General features: G+C 36.9%; 1 protein-coding gene across 4 annotated transcripts in view; it reads left to right on the top strand.

The window, feature by feature from the left end:
• INPP4B (inositol polyphosphate-4-phosphatase type II B) overlaps nucleotides 1-23,441 on the top strand; it is an 834,063-nt gene that overhangs the window by 422,139 nt on the left and 388,483 nt on the right. For all 4 annotated transcript variants that reach the window (XM_032147659.2, XM_032147632.2, XM_032147654.2 and 1 more), the window contains exons 4-5: nucleotides 5,874-6,090; nucleotides 8,036-8,080. In XM_032147659.2, coding sequence (XP_032003550.1) covers nucleotides 6,000-6,090; nucleotides 8,036-8,080 — 136 coding nt within the window. In that variant the 5' untranslated portion in view covers nucleotides 5,874-5,999. The remainder of the gene's footprint in view (nucleotides 1-5,873; nucleotides 6,091-8,035; nucleotides 8,081-23,441) is intronic.

Here is a 23,441-nt window from a genome sequence, read left to right as displayed (position 1 = left end):
GGTTGTGTTGGTTCCTTTTCATTCTTTTTTCTCTAGTCTCGTCTGCCTACCTTATTTTAGCAAGAGAGTCTTCCATCTCTGAAATTATTTCTTCTGCTTGATTTATGTGGCTATGGATACTTGTGTATGCTTCACAAAATTCTTGTGCTGTGTTTTTCAGCTCCAGGTCATTTATGTTCCTCTTTAAACTGTTTATTCTAGTTAGCAGCTCCTGTAACATTTTATCATGATTCTTAGCTTCTTTGCCTTGGGTTAGAACATTCTTCTTTACCTCAGCAAAATTTGTTGTTACCCACCTTCTGAAGCCTACTTCTGTCAATTTATCCACTTCATCCTGCATCCAGTTCTGTGTCCTTGTTGGAGAGGTGTTGCTATCATTTGGAGGAGAAGAGGCACTCTGGCCTTTGGGGTTTTCATCTTTTTTTTTTTTTTAATTGATTCTTTCTCTTCTTCATGAGTTTGTCTAGTTTCAATCTTTGAGGCTGCTGAGCCTTGGATGAGGTTTTTGTGGGGACATTTTTGTTGATGCTGTTGTTGCTTTATTTGTTTTTCACTAGTCAGGTGCCTCTTCTGTAGGGCTGCTGTGGTTTGCTGGAGGTTCACTCAGGCCCTATTCATCTGGTTTGCTCCTGCACCTGGAGACGTCACTCGAGGAGGCTGGAGAACAGAAAAGATGGGTGCCTGCTCCTTCCTCTGGGATCTCTGACCTCAAGAGGCACCGATCTGATGCTAGTAGGAATGCTCCTGTATAGAGTGTCTGATGACCCTTGTGGGGGGTCTCACCCAGTTGGGTGGCATGGGAAGCAGGACCCATTTAACAAAGCACTTTCGCTGACCTGTGGTGGAGGGGGTGTGCTGTGCTGGAGGGAAACCTGCTCTTCTGGGCTGCCTGGATTCTACAGAGCTAGCAGGAGGAAAGACTCAGTCTGCTGGTTCACAGAGAATATTGCCACCCCTTTCTCTAGGGGCTCAGGCCCAGGGAGATCAGAGTTCTGTCCCTGAGCCCCTGGCTGGAGTTGTTGGAGTTCCTGTAGGGAGGCCTAGCCCAGTGAGGAGGGATGGGTCAGTGTCTGGCTTGAAGAGGCAATCTGGCTGTAGTCTGCCACAGCCGGTGTGCTGGGCTGTGGGGAATACCTCTTGGGACCCAGTCCTCCAGCCTCCCTGGCTTCAGCAGGGGAAAAGTGTGGCCTGGAGCTTTAGTGATGGCTGCCACCCTTCCCCACTGGGAGCTTAGTGTATTAAGTAGCTAGCAGCTGCAATGTTGCCTTCTGTCCCTCCCCCAAGGAGCTCATAAGGCTTAGACAGCAAGCAACAGCAGCAGTGATGAAGCTGCTCCTCCCCCCAGAAACTTGGCTGACTTAGGTGGATTCCAGCCAAGTGGCTGTTGAGAATCTGCATGGCTCCGTGGTTGGGACCCTAGGCCCCAGAGACATGGGTTCATGAGTGGGATCTTCTGATCTATGGGTTGCACAGTTCCTTGGAAAAAGCAAGGTTCCCCAGGCTGGATAGCACACTTCCTTCCTGCCTCCCTTGTCTGGGTATGGGGGCTCCCCTGCCCTGTATAGCTCTCAAGTGGGCAGCCACACCACACTGCTTTTCCTTTTACTCTCTGGGTCATGCCAGCCATCTACCAGTCCTGATGACAGAACTGGATACCTCGGTTGCTGGTGCAGGATTTGTATGCTCTTTTGCTTCTCTTAGATGAAAGCCTCTGATGACCACTGCTTCTAGTTGGCTCTCTTGGCCCCGTCCCCCCCCAAATAAATTCCTGTACTTTTTTTTATCTTAAAGGGATAACTATGTAGGGATTTTTTAAACATTTCATTAAAAATGATTTTAACTAGAAAAAATTAAATTTGTGGTAGGAATGGCAAGTTTCACTCTTATTGAAAGGACTTTTTTTTCCTTCATATTTTGGTCATGATAAGCACTCACTAAGTGACAGCACAAAACAAAACAAAACTAAATAAATAAATAAAAGTTTTTAACTTTCTATCCACTACTGTTGAAAACACTTGTGTTTAAGTATCTTTATGCTAACTCCCCTTTTCCCTGCTCCTTTTCCTAAGATAGTGCCACTTGTGTGAGAAAAAGGGTCTCACATGACCATGTGGCATGGGACAAATGGAACTCATTGGTCTCATGCTGTTACTGGGTGGATACTTGCTTTCGTCCATTGAGACACAGCAATCCTGGCCCAGTCACTGCTCCCCCATCTGGCTGGAGTAACCTGTAGCCTAAGCTCGTCCAACCTGCGGCCCCAGGATTGCTTTGAATGTGGCCCAACACAAATTTGTAAACTTTCTTAAAACATTATGCTTTTTTTTGGTGATTTTTTTTCCTAGTTTATCAGCTATCTGGTAGTGCATTTTATGTGTGGCCCAAGACAATTCTTTTTCTTCCAATGTGGCCCAGAGAAGCCAAAAGATCGGATACCCTTGCTACATAGATTGTCCTCTCTCATGCTTTCTGACTAACTAGGCCTCATCTCGTCTCTAGATGGCAGGGAAAACCTACTGAGTTTTGGCCATATCCTCTATCTGCTTCTTGGCCTAGAAAGCCAACACTATAACCTCTGCTGCAGGGTTACCGTATCCCTTTTATCAGAGACATGTGCTAGGTCTCAGCTCGGCTTCCTTTTTATCCACACTTTGAGAGCCAGTAGTCTTTTCTCAGGCTCATCCATGAGTGAGAGGAGCAGAGGGAAACACTGGGTTTAAACTGAGGCCCTGTCCCTCTGCCCATCTACTTGATGGGCTCTCTTCCACTCCCAGTAGAAAGTTCAATGTTTCCACAGGGACAACCTGAAAGAACTCCTCCTATATTTGCAATGGAGACAGGACATCCACTTGCCATCCACCAGTGAGTTCTCTTCCCTTCTGGGATTTAAAGTCCTAGAGAGGAGCACCACTCCCTGAACCCTGACTCGGTCTCCCTCACCTGTCTTTGCCACTGATTCCAACTTCATGGATTTCAGGAGTGTCTTCAGCTCATTATGTAAAAATTTTGGAATTTGACCATCCAGGTACATCACCGTAGTTCACTAAATGAGAGGTAAAGGGTTTAGCACATCTTGTTTCCTCAAACTCGTTTTGCCATTTTTTACTCTGGACTAAAAAATATCATGTCTCAGTCTCTGTAGATGATTGTGAGGTAAAGACTATTGTAAATAAGTTGCATTATTTAATATTTGCAAAGTGATTGCGCTCATTACAATTTTTTACATGTAATCACTAAGAAATCTGACACCTCTTTTTGCTCCTTTCGTCTTCTGTACTTTTTATTTTAATCCCTTTATCTTATTTCTTTTAATCTCCATTTCCTTTTTTAAAAAAATCTCAAATTTGATGAGAACTCTGGTAGATGACACTGTCCCTGAAATACACAATGAAAAAGAAACCATAACAACTAAGGGCATTCTCCTTAACACCAATCTCCTGTACCTGCAATCTGCCACCAGAACACTATCTTGACACAAAGATGCTATTTGATTTACCTATCACTAGTGAGTGAACAGCACTGTACTAATGCTGATCACATCACATTTGCCCCTTCATTATGTAATGTCTCCAATTTTTCCGTGTCTGTTGTTAGTCTTGTCTTCCTAATTAATAATAACCTTCTTGTATGATTTTATGTGTCTGTCAGATTGCCCTTTATAATGTGAGTGTACAAAATATTAACAAATATCTGTTATTGTAGTGGTCAGTGAGAAATATTGTTCAATTAAATATAACTGAACTATAACTACCAATCATCTTTTTTCCCTGGGGGAGGGTGAGAGAACCAAGAGTATTTTCTGAGTATGATGACCATTCAGCTTGTACCTCTTCTGGGTAAGGTAAAAGATGTGAGAACTGACCTGAGTAGAAATATGCTTAAAAGCGATCTCTTTTAAATATGCTTGTGGTATACAACAACCACAATCTATTATTGTGGAAAAAATTTTGCAAGTATGCACAGAAAATAAACTGTTGTATGTTATCATAACCATAGGTAAATGCTCTATTTAACAGCTAAAAATGCAGTTACTTTCTTGAGCTTTGTGACTAATTCCTTCTGAAGTGTGTGCTTGGATAACAAGTACCAAATCTTCAGTTTGTCCTCAGTGAAAATAAACAGAATGTCAAGAGGTTATCTCATAATTCTTGTTTTGTATATTTAACTTCATTCTCTCTAAAACTGAATTTATTTTCACTTAGAGAATTAGTTTTGCATGGGTAGTATGCTTAAAATGGGACCACATTAGTGAGCCTTTGTAGACATCTTACGTCAGTCTTCTCCACCCATCCTCAAATAATACAAGTGTGCATATACCGATAAACAGAGTTAGATATTTATTTCATTAATTATTCACCGATAGTGTGCTGAGGTGTTATTTTGCTAGGATTCACCATACTGCCTCCTTTTCACATTTGAAGATGACTGATCAGGATTGTGGGCGTAGTCTTTGGTCAAGAAATATAGTGAAGTTAACAAATTATATAGACCTCATGTCCAAGTCACACATGCCTTGCAGTCTGCTGCATTACTCTCTGGGTCATGTATCAGTGGTGATAGTGGTGATATCTCACTATTAGCATTTGTCATAGGTCTTTGGGAGAACGTGGTGCTATGAATGTGTGTGTTCTTATCAGAAAAGACTTCTAAATTTAATGGTAAAAAAAAAATTAGGAAGCATGATCGTTGTTCAAGCTTTATTATTAATTCAAAACATAATTTTCAAATTGATGGATTTGGTCTAATTGATGGTGCAATAGCCTTCTACCCAGAAATATTCTTGATTGTATCCTTAGAAGCCAATATGTATTTATCCATAATTTTATTATACTATTTTCTAAAAATTCAAGAAGATTTTTGAATTTAATTTGCCAGATTTTTTTAAAACTAGAGCTGAATTATAAATGAAGCCACTTTACCAAGAACTGCAAAGAGTGAGGCTGTTGGTTTGTGAAGTTTGAGACCTTATTAATATTCTAAACCAAACTCAATTACTGCTATCTCATTAAATGGCACTGGGCAGACATTTAAATATTTTTATACATTTTAATTCAGCTGGTAACTTGATTTAAAACGACATTGATTTTTTAAAAAATTTATTCTTGGTCATATATATCATGTTAAATATCAAAATGAATTTGTAAGTATTTGAGGCTGTCGGTATGACAGGGTATTAAATTCTTGGAGAGTCTTTCTTTCCCCATGCTAATTTTCATCAATTTTCTATTGCTTTAATTTCCCCTTGAGCTTTAGCTTTTTAGAAGAATGATTCATTCTTTTCAGCATATACCATGATCATTAAACAATTACACCCTTGTCAAGTAGAGTAGCAAAAGACTCCATGGATAATAATGAGGTTGGAAACTCTCCTGTACAACCTGTTGGCTCATCTTGGAAGAAGAATGTCATGCCAAATTATTTTTTATTGGTCAGTAATAATGTTCTAAGAAGGGTGGATGGAGAGATGAGCATAAAGGGCAATTCTAATGGAAAGAACGATAGTAATATTCACCTTGCCAAAACATGGTAATGTCTTGACAAGATGCTACATGCTCTTGCTGCTAAATTAGGTTTTATACTAAGTTAGCAGCGCCTATAGCTATCCACTGTCTTACAGAATGAATTAGAAGAGAAATAATATACCTTTCATGTTTTAGAAATCTTTCATATGACTATGTAATAATTGCTTTGAGAATACCTATTAAACCTAGACTTTATGATGCATTAACTGTGTGGAATGGTTCTGAAAGTATGAGTGGAGTAGGCAGGAAGAAATTTTATTTGAATGTAGTTGCAGTCTCTACCTACCTTTAATTTTTAGCTTTATACTGAACTCCAATATGACTGAAGTTATAACTTTTGATATTTCCTAGGTACAGAATTTCAGAGTGGGATATCAGATCTTTAGTGTGAAGATACATCTACATTAAACCAGAAATCACTAGAAGTGACATTTGGACAAGAAAATTTGGAAAATTTTAAAACTGTGAAGGTTGATCATGGAAATTAAAGAGGAAGGGGCATCAGAAGAAGGGCAGCACTTTCTTCCTACAGCCCAGGCCAATGATCCCGGGGACCGTCAGTTCACAAGTAAGTATGTGTGTATCCCTCCCTGTTTTTGCATCTAAAGATGCAAATTGGGTCGATGAAACATACACATACATATATGCATTCATAGATTCATAGGAACTTCGGTTCTAACAAATGGCATGAAATTACCAAAATATTTTTCCTTTGCACTATTTACCTTGGTGGCGTGAGTGTATGATATGCCTCTCATTTTTTATCTTGGGTAAGATAGATAGTCCATGAAATCGTTAAATATTGAATAACAAGATCAAAGCTCTTGAATATATATTAAGAGCCTAATAAATACTTTTTAAGTATACCTTCTAGACACTAATACTTTCTAAGAATAACTTCTACTGGTATTTATATAATCTTATATGGGAATATTTTTTATACTGTAGAAATTCTCTCTTTAAACCCAAACGGTAGTTAAGTTAAAAGCATTAAGAAAAAAATGGTTACACTAGAAATTTAGACTGTCACTGCCATACCAGAGAGCACTAGGCCACAAATATAGAGCCAGTGGAGATTTGGCCAAGTTTGTATGTGAACATTAAAATTGGTTTTGTGTTACTCAAGTAATTAAAATCATTGGAAGAATTGTATGTTTTCTTTTATATTTAAAATTCTAGGGTTTGGGTTTTATTGTTTAGCATGAATTATGCCTTTTTCTTTTCTTTTCAGAAGATTCCTATAGTCCAGTTATTTAACACTGGCAAATATATGCCTAACCTTCTCTTTTAATTTATATTATAAAGCTAATCTTTAGAAAATTGTATTGGTTGGATGCATTTTTGAGAAATCTGGTTGTCAATGTTTAAAGCAGAGTTAATTGTTAATAACCTTTTAAAAATACCCAGACATTTCAAGTTCACAAAAACCTACCTAATGATTTTCACTTTAACCTCTCTTGAAAAATCTAAAATTGTTAACCAAAGCAATTGCTAAATGTCAGCAGGAGAAAAAAAATATACAGTTACTGTGCAAAAATAAATAATAAATGTGAATAAAAAGCAGTTAATTTTTATACAAAAAGATGATTCTTAAAATATATTAGTGACCAAATGCCAGTAAATTTAAATAGTATCTGATGAATGCACCAGCAAAAATAAGCAAGGAAAGGATTTGGATAATATTCTTTCATTTATTGCCAAACAGTTTACTTTTCCATACATGTTAGTTTTGCTTCTTTGGCCACCCTTGAGTTGTAACAAATGGCGTCCCGTTCATACATCCAGTCATCTACTCTTGTTTAGAAAGCTCTTACACTGTGTGTGGTCTTTAGGCATCTACCCATATCACTTCCCATAATCTGATCACTCTACCTTCTAGCCATTAGATGGTTCCATTTCTGTACCTTTGTCCCCAGACTCACTTTCCCTCCTAGTTCATCTTAAATTATTTAGCCATCTTGTTATATTTTTTAAACATTGCTGACCAAAGGAATGGAAACATTTTACAAAATATTGCTTTGAGCTATTAATAAATTAGCAGAATAACCAGCACTACAATGTCCGTCATAACCTAGCTGAAGATATCTCTTTTGTTATTGATTTACTGTTTACAGCAGGTTAGAGTGGCTTGGAAAAAAATCCATTTAAGAGAGTATTTTGGTAAGGGGGTTCTTTATGAGGGATCCACTTCCGTCTACATTGCATCCAAAAGAGATAAACACAGTTGTAAAATATGTTTTATGTTTGTCATGGCTTACAAAAACATTTCTTGGTTTCTTTATAACCATACAGATAAAATGACCAATCAAATCTTAAGTCACATCTAGTTCTGCAGCAAATGTTATGCCCTGCCCTGAGAACTGATTATTTATAACCCTGATAAACCAAGTTTATTCATTCTGCCAAATATTGTATTTATTCATTCTGGTCACGATTAAGCATAGTAATATATATTGACATATTCTTGATAAATCAATTTTTTAAAAATCTGAATTTGCACCTATTATTTATAGGTATCCAGAAGACTCCAAATGAACCGCAGTTGGAATTCATCCTTGGTAAGAAATTCCATCTTGTTTATATCAATAAATATAAGAATTTGTGTAGTAGTTTGCAAAGTGTAGGTAGATTGCTTACATCAATACATATTTGACAAATTTTTATGAACATTGTGCTATTTTTAAAATTGTTCTATAAGGTAGTTGTTATCTTCTCCAAATTTATGAGAATTAACTTGCTGCCCAAGGATACAGGGTTCAGTGGTGATAGTTTTGCCTCTCAACCAGGTCTACTGATCGATCGTACATTCCATGCCCAGCACTCATTCTAACATAGTGACTGCATTTTGTTGCTAACCAGCATTCCTGCAACTCTGTTTGTCTAATTTTCTATGCCTGGGCTGGAGACTGGCCACCTATAATTTCTCTTTGTGTTCTTTATGGCATTTCCAGGATTCTTGCCCATTTCTCTCGTATTCAAGAACATTCTCTGACTCTTCCATATTGATTTTTGTGAAAATGCCAGTGACATTTGAGAATTTAACTTTCAATCAAGCTTTGACTTGTTTAAGCAACTCTAAATATTGTCCCATGTAAAAGTTGGTAACTTCGTCCAAGGATGAATTAAAAGTGTGCATTCTGAGACCAGTCCACTACTTAACTAATGAGTGGAAACTACTTTATATATGAATTAAGTATGACTGCAAAAATACCATTAGGAAATTAGCTACAAAGAGGTACTTAAGGTAAAAATGTGGTTCATATAAACTATATAGACTGGACTTTTTTTTTTTTCCTGTCATGGTTCCGAAATATTTCAGAAAGACAGTAGCATTTTTACATTTTATTTTAAACTAAGTTTTATAGACTAATACATGCACATATTGAATTTCATATACAGAGACTACATATAGTATTATAATATCAAAATCTTTACATATTAATATATATATTTTCTAAAGTTTTGGGAGCAAATTGAGATATATACATACTCTATACTGGGTTTTAGTGGTTGGAATTTCTAAGTATTTTAGGAACATGCATTTTTATTATGTTTTAAATTTACATTTTTTGCTAAAAATATTTTATTTTAAAATATGACTTATTGAGACCATAATGGTATGTAATTCATTTTTTGAACATCCTTTTTTACAAATATGGCTAAAAATGTGCTATAAATTAAATATTAAAGATTTTTAAATTTTTCCAGATATTCAGAAACAGGCAGAAATGTGAAAAACTCAAAAAAATTATATAGTATCAAAAATTGGGCTATTTTTTTTTCTCCCTCTCTCTCTAGAGAGTTTTCAGATTGTATCAGATATAAAAAGAATGTGTTTTGGGAAATGGAGCTGAAGAGCAAAAGAAAGGCTAGGCACTCTTCACTCGTACAAATTGACCTTTCATCCATCCGTCTTCATTTTTAAGAGAAGAAACTCACTTTTTACCTTTTTGACAGTACTTCTGAAAAATGAAGTTTCATTAGAGTGATTTGATTTATTTCCAAGCACAAATAAAGCTTTCTTGTTTGCCTGCTGGAGAAAGAGGGAATCTGAAGGAGCAGAAGCAATTAGGGTGGCAATTGTCAGGCAAATGTGGTGGCCAGCCTTCAAGAAATGGCATACCTGAACCAAATACCTGTCTTCTAGTGCAATTAAGAGAATCTATCTTGTTCAAAGACCTAACTATGCTGTTTGTTTAGAAAGCTAAGTAAATTTCAGTAACAACACCATCATCACTTATATTTCCGGTTTTGAATCAAGAATTAAGAGATTAGCAGCTGCAAGAATTTATTCATAATAATGTTCTTCCAATATAAAAAATTTCAATTTCTTTTTTATATTTATTTTTAAAATATACTAAGAAAGAACAACAGATAATTTTATCTTGTCAAATGGCAAGAAATGCTTGATGAGTGAACACAAGTTTACTAAAAAAATACTATTTCAAGTCATCATGGAACTGTGTTGTTGATCCTAGAAGACACAGTCCCCAAACTGTTAGGTTCCTTAGCCCTTTAAGATCTTCAACTACACCATTTCTTGAAGAATTTTTTAAAAACTACTCTTTCAAGGGTATTACAGATAAACCCTTGGATGCTTTACTGTCCATTTTTGTCATTTTTTTCTTTGAGATTTTTTTAATTCCACAAATCCTCCGACGTCACCTATTATTGTATGAGTAACTTCTATTCATTTCCCAATGAAAGAATAATAGCTTCTTAAATATTTTTATCATGTTTAAGGGTGTGCATATTTATTTAATCAGAAGTAAAACAAGAACAAATTCTAGGAAAAAGAAATTCAGTAAGGAAGAGGGCTTTTTCATCTAATTTTAACTAAATCTTTGATATTTGATTCTCTACTCTTGACCAAAGTATTCAAATTATTTAGGAATTTCAATGGCCTTGCTTTTTAAATTAGGAAAACAGCCACACCGATTAATTTGCTAGGTGCCATATTGCTTTGTATAAGTTATTTTCCATCAAGGATTTGTGTCTGCTTTGTTTGTGTGCTGCTATATGATAATTATGTCTTGCTGAAGTTCTTCTGCTTATTGAATTCCTCTGCCGAAGTTCCTTACTTATTCAAATAAGTAAGGTAGGAGGTACTTAGTCAATTGAGCAAGCTAATTGGCTAAAAGTGTCTTGAGCACTAGATAAGCATGTACTGAAAAACTGAGTATCTCTTGTCCATTGATAACTGTATTTCTAATGGTTGACTGCATTTAAATTAAATAATTCACCCCTACAACTGCAACTCTGTTTCTTCATGTTTTGTTTCTTTGAGTGTATCAATACTCTTTTTATTTTCACAAAGAAAGAAATAATTAAAAACCTAAGAGAACACTGAGTTTGTTTATGGTTTAATAAAATTGTTTTGATTTCAATAAAGCTGACATTTACGAAGAGGGATCATTTCTTAAAAACTGAGAACATTTCTTTATGGAAGCAATTGTGGGAAATGTGTAAAGAAGACTAATCTTGACAAGTATATAAAATACATTTCTATGAACTACTTTAAGGTTTTTCTCCTGATAATTATTCACCTTCACTTATTATGTCTAGAGTCAATAGAATGCTTATGAGAATATGTCTTCATATTTTTGTATGTACACCACATATACTATAAATCCAAAACAATAGATACTAATACCTATTAAATACATAGGAAAGAATGGCATGCATATGTTTGCATATATGTTCCTTGTGTTCTTTCCTTGACGCTCTGAAGTAATGTTCTTGAAATTAATTCCTTGATGGATAATACTCAATGCAAGCCAAATGACCAGATATGGAGTAAAATAAAATATACGTTTTGTACATGTCAACAAGCTTTGGGGTTGATTATGATAGGAATGGGGGCTTGGAAGCTAGAGTGAAAGCATTAATAAGCACAGATCATTTATTCATCTAAATTATATTGGGAGAGGCATAGAAAGCCTGTATATAAAATCATTCAGATAGTGTTAAGTTCTATGTAGACAGAAAGACTAGGCCACTGGATAGAACATATCTGGGGGAGAGGAACTTGACTTGGGCAAAATAGAGACTGCTTTAGATATAGTTTTCAAAGAAGACCTCTATGTGCTTATGCAGGGTATGGATACTAATTTGGATACTGTCCATATTGAGCCTAAGAATTGGGTGACTTTCCAAGTAGGAGGGGACAAGCTATACTAGACATTGAAATGACACATAGTAGGTTATAATGGGAATACTGGGATCGAAGGGTAGTAAATTAGGTTAGTGATTTGACCAGGAATGAAACCAAGTTATACGTTGTTCTGGTTTCGAGGTAAAAAAAAAAAAAAGCCACAGTGAAAATGGCAAGATAGTGGAGGACCATTTGCTGGGCTATTGGAATCCCAAGATCAGAGTAGGACAATTGCAGGATGCTGAGCTAGTGAGATCTCATTCTCATACTTCTTGTATTGTCCCCTCACTTTCACCCTTACCTAAGCTGCAGCTATCTGAATAATGGGATCAGGCCTGGTGATTGGATGCTGCTGAACATTTAGTGAGTAAAGGATGGAGAGACATGGGATTTGAAGCCAACCAATTGTTAGATCTTTTGCCTTTTGTGGAGCTGTTTTATTTTAAGAATCCATGTATTATGTATAGAATAATTTTCTTTGAAAAATTTTTTCCTCTTAAATTTAAAATGTGCTGACTCCGTCACCATAGGTTTCACTAGCACATAAAATAGGAGTAACCTGTGATTCAAATTATTTAACAGAGCCTTTATTTCTTGGTTTTCTCTAAAATGGGTAAATCTACATTAGCTGGTATAATTTTATATTAATATAGCAAAAGTTATCACAGAAATAAATAATAGGTAATGTAGAAACACATCACAATTATATCTAGAATGTGGCCATCCATCATACATTTTTAGACATATTTAACCCTCTTTTTCCTGTTTCACCATCTCATTCCCTGCCTTTTCTTCTATGTCAAATTCAGGAGGGATGAAAGAAAGTAAAAGCCACTGTATTTCATCCTCAACTCAGAGTTGATGAATATAAGTTATTATTTAATTTTTAGAGTGAAACATACATTCATAAGATAGGATATTAATCAGTCATTAAAAATCATTTATCAGAAGGATATTTCATCACACAAAAGAATGTGAACGTTTTAAAAGCAGGATAATATGCACAATATGGCCTTTATTTAACTATCTGTGTCTGTGTGTGCAAGATAACAAGATTGGAAGGTGTGTATATCTTCAATCATGGTTCTCACCAGTTGGTAGAATTTTTATTTCCTTTGTTATGCTCTTCTATATCTTGTAAGGTCTTTGCAATGTACACATGTAAATTTCATAATCAAGTGTTGTTGTTGTTTTTAATAAATAACCTGAATGCACTGAACAAGAAAAGTGGCATATCTTAAGTAAAATTCTACTTTTTGCCTTTAATTAAATAGAATTAGAGAAATTAAACTACTACTCTTGAAATCATTAAAAAAACAGTTAACAGCTAAACTATTTCCTAGGGAATCTAAGAATATTAGGGATTGCATAAAAATTTTATGAGAAAGAGTAGTCACTGAGGCTAACTAAGGAGTAGACTAAAGCCAATTTTTGAAGAAAGGAAACAGGATTAGAATAATTAGAGGAAAGGGGAAATTACATTCTAGAGTAGGAGAGCTGTATGAGCAGATGGTTGGTGTTTGGAACAAGATGAAAGCTCCAAATTCAGAACATACAAAAAAGACACGCAATAAATAATTATTTATTACACAAGCTACATATAGAAAGGCCCGCCATCTTGTATTTCTAGAAGGAAAATGAAAACAGTATTCTCCTCGAGTAGGATTCTTGATTAATCTACATCCTGATCCTTTGGGAAGAGTGGTTAAGTACATAAAAAATACATAAAGGTTTTTTTTTTTTAATAGGAAATTAGCTTCATATTCACTCTGTAAGCCACCACATGTAAAAGGTCTGTTTTTTTTTTTTCTATGGAAGTGGATGATTGTAAAAAGTGTCATGTGGATATGCAATTCAGTACACATCTGTACCAGGTAAATGATGTGTACCGTCCTAGAGTTTAATGATTAAAATTCAGTTTTTTCGCAACAATATGTCCTGGTACAATGACAAGAGGTCCTTAGGTAGGTTAATTCAAATATCATAGTGGCTATAAATAAGGAGTGCTTATCCTCTTTGTTGGTTAAGGCTTTGTCCAGGAGAGGGCTGATTCTAAATACTTTGTCTGTTAGGTCATGTATTAAATAATGTGAACTGATTTTGGATTTTATATATGCAGGTACTGTATTTTAGTAGCCCATTTAGGGGAAAAAAAAGATAAAATCATGTGATCAGTTTTCTGTGCTCAGTATTGAAAAATGTATAGAAATGTGCCCCACCTGACAATCTGCACAAGAAAATGTCTCATCGCTTTACAGACACAGCATTTACAACTTGCAAGGGCCTTCATTAACCTGAATGTCAGGTCCATTCATACTTTATGAATTGCTATTAATCAGGCATTGTTTTATATGTTTTTCTAAAAGGAAAAATCATAAGAGGCCCAACTTATGAATTATCTTCTATGTTCACAATCCTACTCTCTTGCTGGTCTGTGTTCTATAAATGATTATAAAGCTCTGACTTTTTTAAAACTCCAGTGAGAGAATGGAGGGTTTTAGTATATCTTCTTTAATATTTTTGTCTTCTACATGGCATGCAAGCTGAAGAGAATACCAAGCACAGAGGTATATTTTTGCATTTATTCTATTGATAAAACTCTTACTTCACCACATAGGATGCAATAAGAGAAGCAACTGCTAAGAATTAAACAAGGCCTGTGCTTGCCTTACTTTATATTTTGCTGCCTCATTATAAGTTGATTGCCATCCATTTTCTTGATTCTGTTTTTTGTTTTTTGTTTGTTTGTTTGTTTGTTTTTAGATAGGGTTTCACTCGGTCACCCAGACTAGAGCACAGTGGCATAATCATAGCTCACTGCAGCCTGCAACTCCTGGGCTGAAGCAATCCTTCCACCAGCAGCCTCCCAAGTAGCTAGGACCACAGGTGCACATGACCATGCCTGGCTAGTTTTTTCATTTTTATTTTTTGTAGAGAGGGGGTTCTCACTATGTTACCCAGGTTGTTCTTGAACTCTTGGGCTCCAGTGAATCTACCACCTCAGCCTTCCAAAGTGCTGGGAGTACAGGCATGAGCCACCACACCTAACCTTCTTGCTTCTTATAGTATAACACATCCCTTATTAAACATTGCATTTCCCTGAACTACCATTTTCTGGGCACCTTCTAATGACAAGTCATTGTTCAAAGCCCTAGGAGGACACAGCAACAACTACCATTTTTTCAGCATCTATTATGGGCTTAACTTTACAAACAGCATGTCATGTATTTCTCACCACAACTTTGCAGGATAATAATATTAAAAGTAACTAACATTTATTGATTGCTTACTTGTTTGCCATATGCTGTTCTAAATAATTTACATATATTAATTACTTCTTATCATTTCATTATGAGTAATTGCTCTTTTATCATCCCTGATTTCTATGTAAGAAAACTTAGATATAAACCGGTAAAGTAGTGAGCCTAAGATTTGAACCCAGGAGTCTGAGTTCATACTATAATATCTCTCCCATATTATCATTACTGGACAGATTAAGAATCCCAGATTCTCAAACGTCTACGTTCTAAAGATCTTACAGCAGTTGAATGATGGAGTCAGGATCTAAGCTGAGTTTTGTCTGATTCGGAGGCTCCTGCTTTTAACCATCAGGCAATATCCCCCTCCTCACTGATTCGTACTTCCTAGGAGTTTTCAGGAGGTGATGAGGATAAACAACTTTAATAATGTCAGGCAGATTGTGGTAAAGGCAAAATAAAGGCATAAACCAAAAACTATGGAAGCGCTGAGCAAGTATAATTCATTATAACAATGGCATCAAAAACAGCATCTCAGAGGAAGAGGCATTTGGGCCAAGTCTTAAAGAATGAGCAGGATTTCAGTTGGTTTAGGAGGAACATGAGAGAATTCAGAAAAAAGAAATAGAAAAATACATGAAATCCTAGAGCTCATTTTCCAAGGTGATACATTTAATGCTCATTTACATTTCTCTCTTTATTGCTTATAATTCCACTGTAAAATAAATTAAAGCTCTAAAAATTCTCTTGCAATGTTCTATAATTGTTGCATGTATATCAGAGACTCATTTTAAAATTCTAAATGAACACAAGTCTTTAAACATCTTTATTGCCACCAAATTATATGTAGGTATCATGAAGTATTGAGTCTTACTGCCTCTGGGGCTGTGCTAGATGAAACTCAGAGGAGGCTCAGGCCATGCTGAGCTGGACAGGGAGGATTTTTTAGGCAGGCTGTGCCTCTAATTGCCTACTTATATAGACAATAATTTTCCCATTGAGCCTTTCTTTGAGCTATGTCAATTTTGAGAGCATCGGATAACTAGCAGTACTTTTGAGGAGCTATTTTTCAGAACAAGCGTTCACCAACAACTCAACAACAAAAATAAAGACAACAAATAGAAGTGGATTTGCATTCCAGGCTGAAACTGAGCCTAAGTAGGGAGGCAATATAGCTTCCAACTAAGAACTAGGAGTATGATGCCAACTTGCTAGTGTTTGAATCCAATCTTTTCTACTCTATAGCTATAAGGCCTTAGAAAAATAGCCCAATGTTTCTGAATCTCTATTTCCTATCTGGAAAATATTATTATTTGCCTTATAAAGTTCTTGTGATGATTAAATGAGTTAGTGTAAGTGGTTGGTTAACATATGATTAATATTTCCTTGAATAAAACACTTTATCACACTCAAAACTTCCTTGAGCAGGGAGTCTAGCCACTGCACTTTTGTGCATAGTAATTGCCATCACTTGCTGAACACCTTCTAAGCACAAGGCGTTAAACACTTTTGACATTTTCTCCTTTGTTCCTATTACAGGCTCAACAGTTGCTTCCCATTACCTATGTTTCACAGACAAGTTCATTCACTTGTGTGAAGGCCTATATCTAGAATGTGGAGCAATCTGGATTTAATTCCAAAGGCCATGTCTTTTGTGGTCTATGATTAAAAGTACAGGAATGGGAAAAAGAACAGCAATAAAAGGTTATCTAAGGCCTACATGAGGTTTTTGCACTTCTGATATAGTTATTTAATTGAAAGAAGAGAAAATGAACCAATTAGAGCTTCTTTACAAATCCGTCGGGTGGGCAGTGGTTTTCTGATGACCAAGATTTAGCATGTTCTGCAGTTGGATTGCAGCCTGTTCTTAGTGACACTGGTTTAAATTCTCATTTGGTGCACCCTGCAGACATGAGATATGATACATCAATTAATAAATGAGAAGTATATAAGACCTCAAACTTTTCTCTCCCACTTCTCCTTGCCAGGAGTATATCATTTAACTGAACTGTGTTGACATAAAATACATCTATTCTTCTTGTCATGTTTCTTTCTAAGTGATACATGATAGGAACTTTTTAATTAACGGATGTCTTTAATCAGGTTTAACTTCACAGGCTTAAATTGATTATTCAACATGGATTAAGCAAATTATTTATTAGTTATTTTTTCCTAGATGTTTCCTTTATACCTTTTTTTGATTTATCTTTCATCCATGACCAACTTATCCCATAGAGTTTATTTCTATTTCTGTGCAGTTTGCCTAATTACTTTCTCCCTCCATTGTCTAATTACTGAGAGCATTGGTCACTGAAGCAGGTCCCTCTGTGCAGCATCTGTTGCTACTTAGGGGTAATTGAGGAATCAGGACTACCTCAGGGCTTTGTTTATCAGATGCTTTTGCTTTCTGTAAAATCAAAAGCCACCAGGGTTGGGAGAGAGAGAGGTCCCCTGATGTTGCTGTCCGTGTGGTTGAAATTTGTGAGTCAGTCTTCTCGAGCAGACGGCATCCAAATGTATCCTAAGTCACTTGGGGACCATGCCATGGGGACATGAAGAGACCTAATGGAGTGCAATGCAAGATTAAAGATAAGTTCTCTTACATTTCTGTTGTACAAAACAGTCTTTCCCCCAAATGCTTCTTTTTTTTTTTTTTTTTTTTGAGACGGAGTCTCGCTCTGTCGCCCAGGCTGGAGTGCAGTGGCGCAATCTCGGCTCACTGCAAGCTCCGCCTCCAGGGTTCAAGCAATTCTCCTGCCTCAGCCTCTCCGAGTAGCTGGGACTACAGGCGCCCGCCACCACGCCCGGCTAATTTTTTTGTATTTTTAGTAGAGACGGGGTTTTACGTGGTCTCGATCTCCTGACCTCGTGATCCGCCCGCCTCGGCCTCCCAAAGTGCTGGGATTACAAGCGTGAGCCACCATGCCCGGCCTCAAATGCTTCTTATTTGAGCTTTTGTAGTTGGCAAAGGCAATGTTATTCCTGTTTTGTAGTGGAAGAAACTAAATCTTTGAGTGGTTAAGTGACTTGCCTGCAGTGACATTTCTGGTAGAAGAAAGCCCAAAGCTTAAGTTTTCTGTCCCTTACTCCTCCATCACCTCTACCAGTGACAAAGAGATTATTCTCAGCTGTTACCCACAGTGATAAAGTGGCAGAAGTCAGTTTGAGCATATGGGTATTCCCAGGTCAAAATTTGCTCAAATTTAGAATGTCAGTTTTATCCCAATGCAAATTACTTTTCCCTCTAAGCAATTCCAAGGCCCACAGCTTTAGGTAATGTTTATAAGCCTTTGTTTTCAAAATTTGTAACTCTTGCTCTTACTTTTCCACAGAGCTTTCTACTTCCATATTCAACTGGCTACCAGATAACACCACTCGCTTGTTTAGGAGGTATCTTAAAAATTTTAAGATGGCTAAAACCTGAGTTTTTAAATCTTTACTTTTGTCCCCCCAAATATTTTATTCCCCCATGATATCTATCTCCATGAAACACACCACCATCCACTTAGTTACTCAAATCCCGAAACCATAATGCCTTCTTGATTCTTCTTTTTCTCTAACCTCACATTAAATCCATCAAGTCCTGTAAGTTCTAGGTTGAAAATATATTCTGAATTTCACCACCTCTTTCCATCCCCACCACTGTCCTTCAATTCCAAGCCATTGTGAACTCTCACCTGCACCAGCAGGCAAGTCCTCGTGAGTCTGTTTCTATTCTTGTCGCTGCTCAGTCTCTTCCTGATGGAACAGCCAGCCTTCTAAAAATGGAAATGTAATTTCTTTACTCCCCTAGTTAAGATCTTCCAATGGCTTCAATTTTACTTAGAGTAAAATCAAAATTGGTCTTAAGGAACAGGCCATTCTCACCTTACCTTGCGTTAATTTTCTAGCTCACTCTCTATCAACCCATGGGGCTTCTTTCTGCTTCTCAAATAGGTCAGATGTTTGGGTCTTCATACTTATTGTCCCCCCTTAGCTGGTTCCTTGGTATGTTTTAGGTCACAGCTCAAATGCCACCTCATCAGAGAACATTTGCCTGATCTACCAGTCCCTAACACTCTCAAGTTTATTACACTGTTTAGAATTCTCATTGTTTTTTTAAAAAATTTCTTGTCATACTAGACTATAAGCATCATAAAATGGGGAATTTATTTTCTTGTTCAATGCTGTGAAACTGTCACCTAGAATCATATTGGGCACATTTGGACATTCAATAAATATCTATGGGCTGATATGCATGAATTCCATTGCTTTATCCTCACACACTTATTCATAAAATAAATCAATATATTTATATATTCCCTTGAAATGTCTCATAATTATTGCCAACGCAACTATTTGTAAAAAGTAATCCATTTTAAAATTTCAAATGAACATAATTATTTTACCTTTAAAATTCCATTGTTTGCAAATGAATATATTATATTTTAGAGAAAGAGTCTTTTGGCCTTGGGGTTCTTTTAGAGAAAAATTGACAAGAAGAATCAGCTTATAGGCTGAGGTGAACAAGTTGAGTTCTGTAATTAGACTGCATATCTGTTGACTGCATACCTGTGTAGAATTGGGGAGCCAAAATTATTGCAATGTAACCTGAAGATTCCTATGTCATGACAGCATCAAAGAAGCAACCAGTCTTCTTGCGGAAATGTTCTTAAGAACAGACATATACAAATAACAACAGGAACTGAAATAATAGAAACAGACTGACATAAGGAGATTTGAGCTTAAATTTTAGCTTACAACATGTGCCCGTGAGGGAAGATCAGGGCCAGGCTGGTATTTGGGCTGCCGGCCTGAGAGAGCCTTTGGATCCTGACACTGCCTCAAAAATCCTGAAAAATTCATCATTCCTGGGTCATTTTGCAAACTAAATCAGACAGCATCCCTAAAGCACTAAGAATACTGCTAGATGTATAAGTGATTCCCCAATGGTATTATTCTAATTATTATCTTGGGTTAATCCCTTTCTGTCCCTGAAACTCTGATTCCTTATCTGTGAATTGCAAATAATAACTCCTACTTTGCAAGTTGTTTGAGCTAATATAGATGAAATTGAGAAGTATATTACTCATACATTGTTAGGAATTTAATACATTTTTTCACACATTTTATTTAATTGGATCCACACAAGCACTAAGTGAGAATAAACATAATTATCATCCCCATTTCCAGATTAAGATACTAAGACTCCATAACAAACCCAAAATCACAAAGTCAAGACTAATCTATGGCCCTCAACTTTGGCAATTTGGAATGCAGAGCAAGTAAGAACTGCCAAGGAGAGCTTAAACAGAAGGGAAGGTGCATCATATTCTCATCTTGCCTAGGCTACAGTGCTTCCCGGAAGAGGTTCTTTTTAATTTAATTTGAGTAGTGTAAACTACTCTTCTGTTCTGAAACTTCCTGTATGCCTAGGGCTCTGAAGCTTTCTACTTTGAGCTAGCAGCCACCCTGCTGAGCTTTCATTTGAACTGCTCTCCCTGGAGATCCCAAATATTCTGAGAAGTATGCCCTTTTTCCCTTCAAACACTGATCCTCTTAGAACTACTCTTTCCCACGAAGTTGTCTGATCTAGGTTGCTTTCACAAACTGTTGAATTGGTGGATTTTGCTCCAAATAATTAGACCCTCTGCTTTCCAGCCAGCCCAGATTTGCTTTCTCACTTATAAACTCCTTCTTCTCTTAGTTCTTGTATCCTGGATCACTAGTCATTTCTAGCTTTAGCTTATCTGTATGAAGCTTGTTTTATTTCCTGTGAGTCAACTGTCTTATGACAGAAGAATCGACACCCTCAAAGCCCTAGTTAGTCAAATGAATATTGAGATTGTCTTTTGCCTACACGGAATCACACATGATTGATGACTGAAGCGAAACTGGAGTTATCTTCTTTAAGCGCTTCAAAACTGGTTCTTGCCCAAAGGATGATCTAGACGGAGACAATAAAATGAGAAGCTCATTATGCCCCTAGAACCATCTATTTTTCTCATTCTTCCCTATTCCTCTTACTTCCTAATCTGTCTTTTTGTGTGTCTTCAATTTAATAATTTAATTCTACTGGTAAAATATTTGGCATTCGAGCAATAGCACATAGCCCCATTAAGCCCAAACAAATTTTCAGGAAAAAAAAAAATTACTTAAATAATTTTAAACCTTAATTTAGACACCACTTCCTAAAATTCAAGCCCTTAACCGCCATCTGCACAATGCAATTCTCCTGAAATATTTTGGTTTAGGAAAGCCTGCTCAGGATTTGGTAAAACCCAGACCATGAGTCAGTGTGTTGTATGTGAAGTCACCTGGATTGAACAGCTGCCTCTCTGTCTGCTTGCTACCTCCTGCCCAAACAAATTCCCTCAGGAGACTGTCAACTCCTCAAGACAACATTCCAAGCCCCTATTTTCTTTATTCTCCCTCAAACTCCTAAATACCTGCTTGACAACATTTTTTTTTTTTTATTATACTTTAAGTTTTAGGGTACATGTGCACAATGTGCAGGTTAGTTACATATGTATACATGCATCATGCTGGTGTGCTGCACCCATTAACTCGTCATTTAACATTAGGTATATCTCCTAATGCTATCCCTCCCCCTTCCCCCCACCCCACGACAGGCCCCAGTGTGTGATGTTCCCCTTCCTGTGTCCATGTGTTCTCATTGTTCAATTCCCACCTATGAGTGAGAACATGCGGTGTTTGGTTTTTTGTCCTTGTGATGGTTTGCTGAGAATGATGGTTTCCAGCTTCATCCATGTCTCTACAAAGGACATGAACTCATCATTTTTTATGGCTGCATAGTATTCCATGGTGTATATGTGCCACATTTTCTTAATCCAGTCTATCATTGTTGGACATTTGGGTTGGTTTCAAGTCTTTACTATTGTGAATAGTGCCGCAACAAACATACGTGTGCATGTGTCTTTATAGCAGCATGATTTATAATCCTTTGGGTATATACCCAGTAATGGAATGGCTGGGTCAAATGGTATTTCTGGTTCTAGATCCTTGAGGAATCCCCACACTGTCTTCCACAATGGTTGAACTAATTTACACTCCCACCAACAGTGTAAAAGTGTTCCTATTTCTCCACATCATCTCCAGCACCTGTTGTTTCCTGACTTTTTAATGATGGCCATTCTAACTGGTGTGAGATGATATCATTGTGGTTTTGATTTGCATTTCTCTGATGGCCAGTGATGATTTTTTTTCTGCATCTCTCTGATGGCCAGTGAGAAGCAGAAAAGATAGCATTTTTTCATGTTTTTCTGCCTGACACCATTTTGTGCACTCACTCGGAGTCCAGCCATCTTGAGTCCACTCCCCTTAGCCATCCACCTTTGGTAACTGAAGCCCTGACTTTCCTGCCACCCTTCCTGTAACCTTTCTCCACCAGCCACACTGGCCTCATCTTTTGGTTCAGAGGTAGGTCAGGGAAGCAGCCCCTCCCCAATAACCTATGTGCACTGCTGAATCCACTCATGGGCCATATGCTTGTACTGGACAGAAATCCTATTGGCTCCCATATCAGTGGTAGTTGTTCAAAAAAATATTGCCACCTCGGCTCCTGGAGAAGAGGTGGTAAAAGGCTTAATAAAGGTAGTTCCTTGCATTTCTTTTTCCACTTACTTCTTCAGCCTAATCCTAACACTACAGGTTTCCATGAACCAACTCACAATATTGCTTTTAGTATTCAGGGGGACCTGCTTTCCTTCTTGGAATAACATTTTCATCCTTTCTTAAGCAGCACATATGTTCCCACTGAAAAGAGCAGCAGAAAGCTGCAAACACTTGTTGTTTCCAAAGTGGAACTTGGATTTGGAGCATGCACAAAAAGAGCCAAGTCTGAATGCAACGATAGGCGGTGCTAGGCCAGCTTAGAATTTATGGCGTGAAGTGTGGGATATCTAAACCAGAAAAGATGCGGGCACAGACTTGTTTTTATTTCAATTGCTTGAGGATGGAGTCTCAGCCACCTAGGTAATATTCATGAAAGCAAGACAAAATAGGATTTTCTGAGGACTGACCTGAGAAGCTAAGGGAGCAGGGCATAAGCTTGAGAATGGGAGTCTTCTGGTACTGACAACAATGATTTGAACCAAATTTGTTCTTTTCATATGCAAATAAGCTGTCTGCTGTACAGCTGGTATCTTCATTTTTCCCTGAACAGACAATCCAAGAGCATTTCCCGAGAGCACCATTGTTCCAGGCAGAGGTTGTGTTGTTTTTCTTTCCCTCTTGATTCTTCAGTGATACTTAAATTGAGAATTGGTACTGGGTGTGAAGTTTATTTTAGTATCAATAATATCCCCAGCTAAAGAAGTGAATTTTATCTTCTCAGCCATTTTTTTTCTTTAAAAGACCAGCACATTTCTATTTAACACACACAGAGACACACATAAAATATGGTGACATGTTTTAATATTGTTCTGTTATAGGATGGTGAAAAAATAACAAACTTTATTTCAGGGCTTATTTCCCAACTATCTGAATCTAATATTTTACTTCAAGGAA

Source organism: Hylobates moloch, unplaced genomic scaffold (genome assembly GCF_009828535.3).
Source record: "Hylobates moloch isolate HMO894 unplaced genomic scaffold, HMol_V3 SCAFFOLD_3, whole genome shotgun sequence".
Taxonomy (NCBI): domain Eukaryota; kingdom Metazoa; phylum Chordata; class Mammalia; order Primates; family Hylobatidae; genus Hylobates; species Hylobates moloch.
The sequence above is the reverse complement of the archived record's forward strand: the minus strand, read 5'-3'. Positions and strand labels throughout refer to the sequence as shown.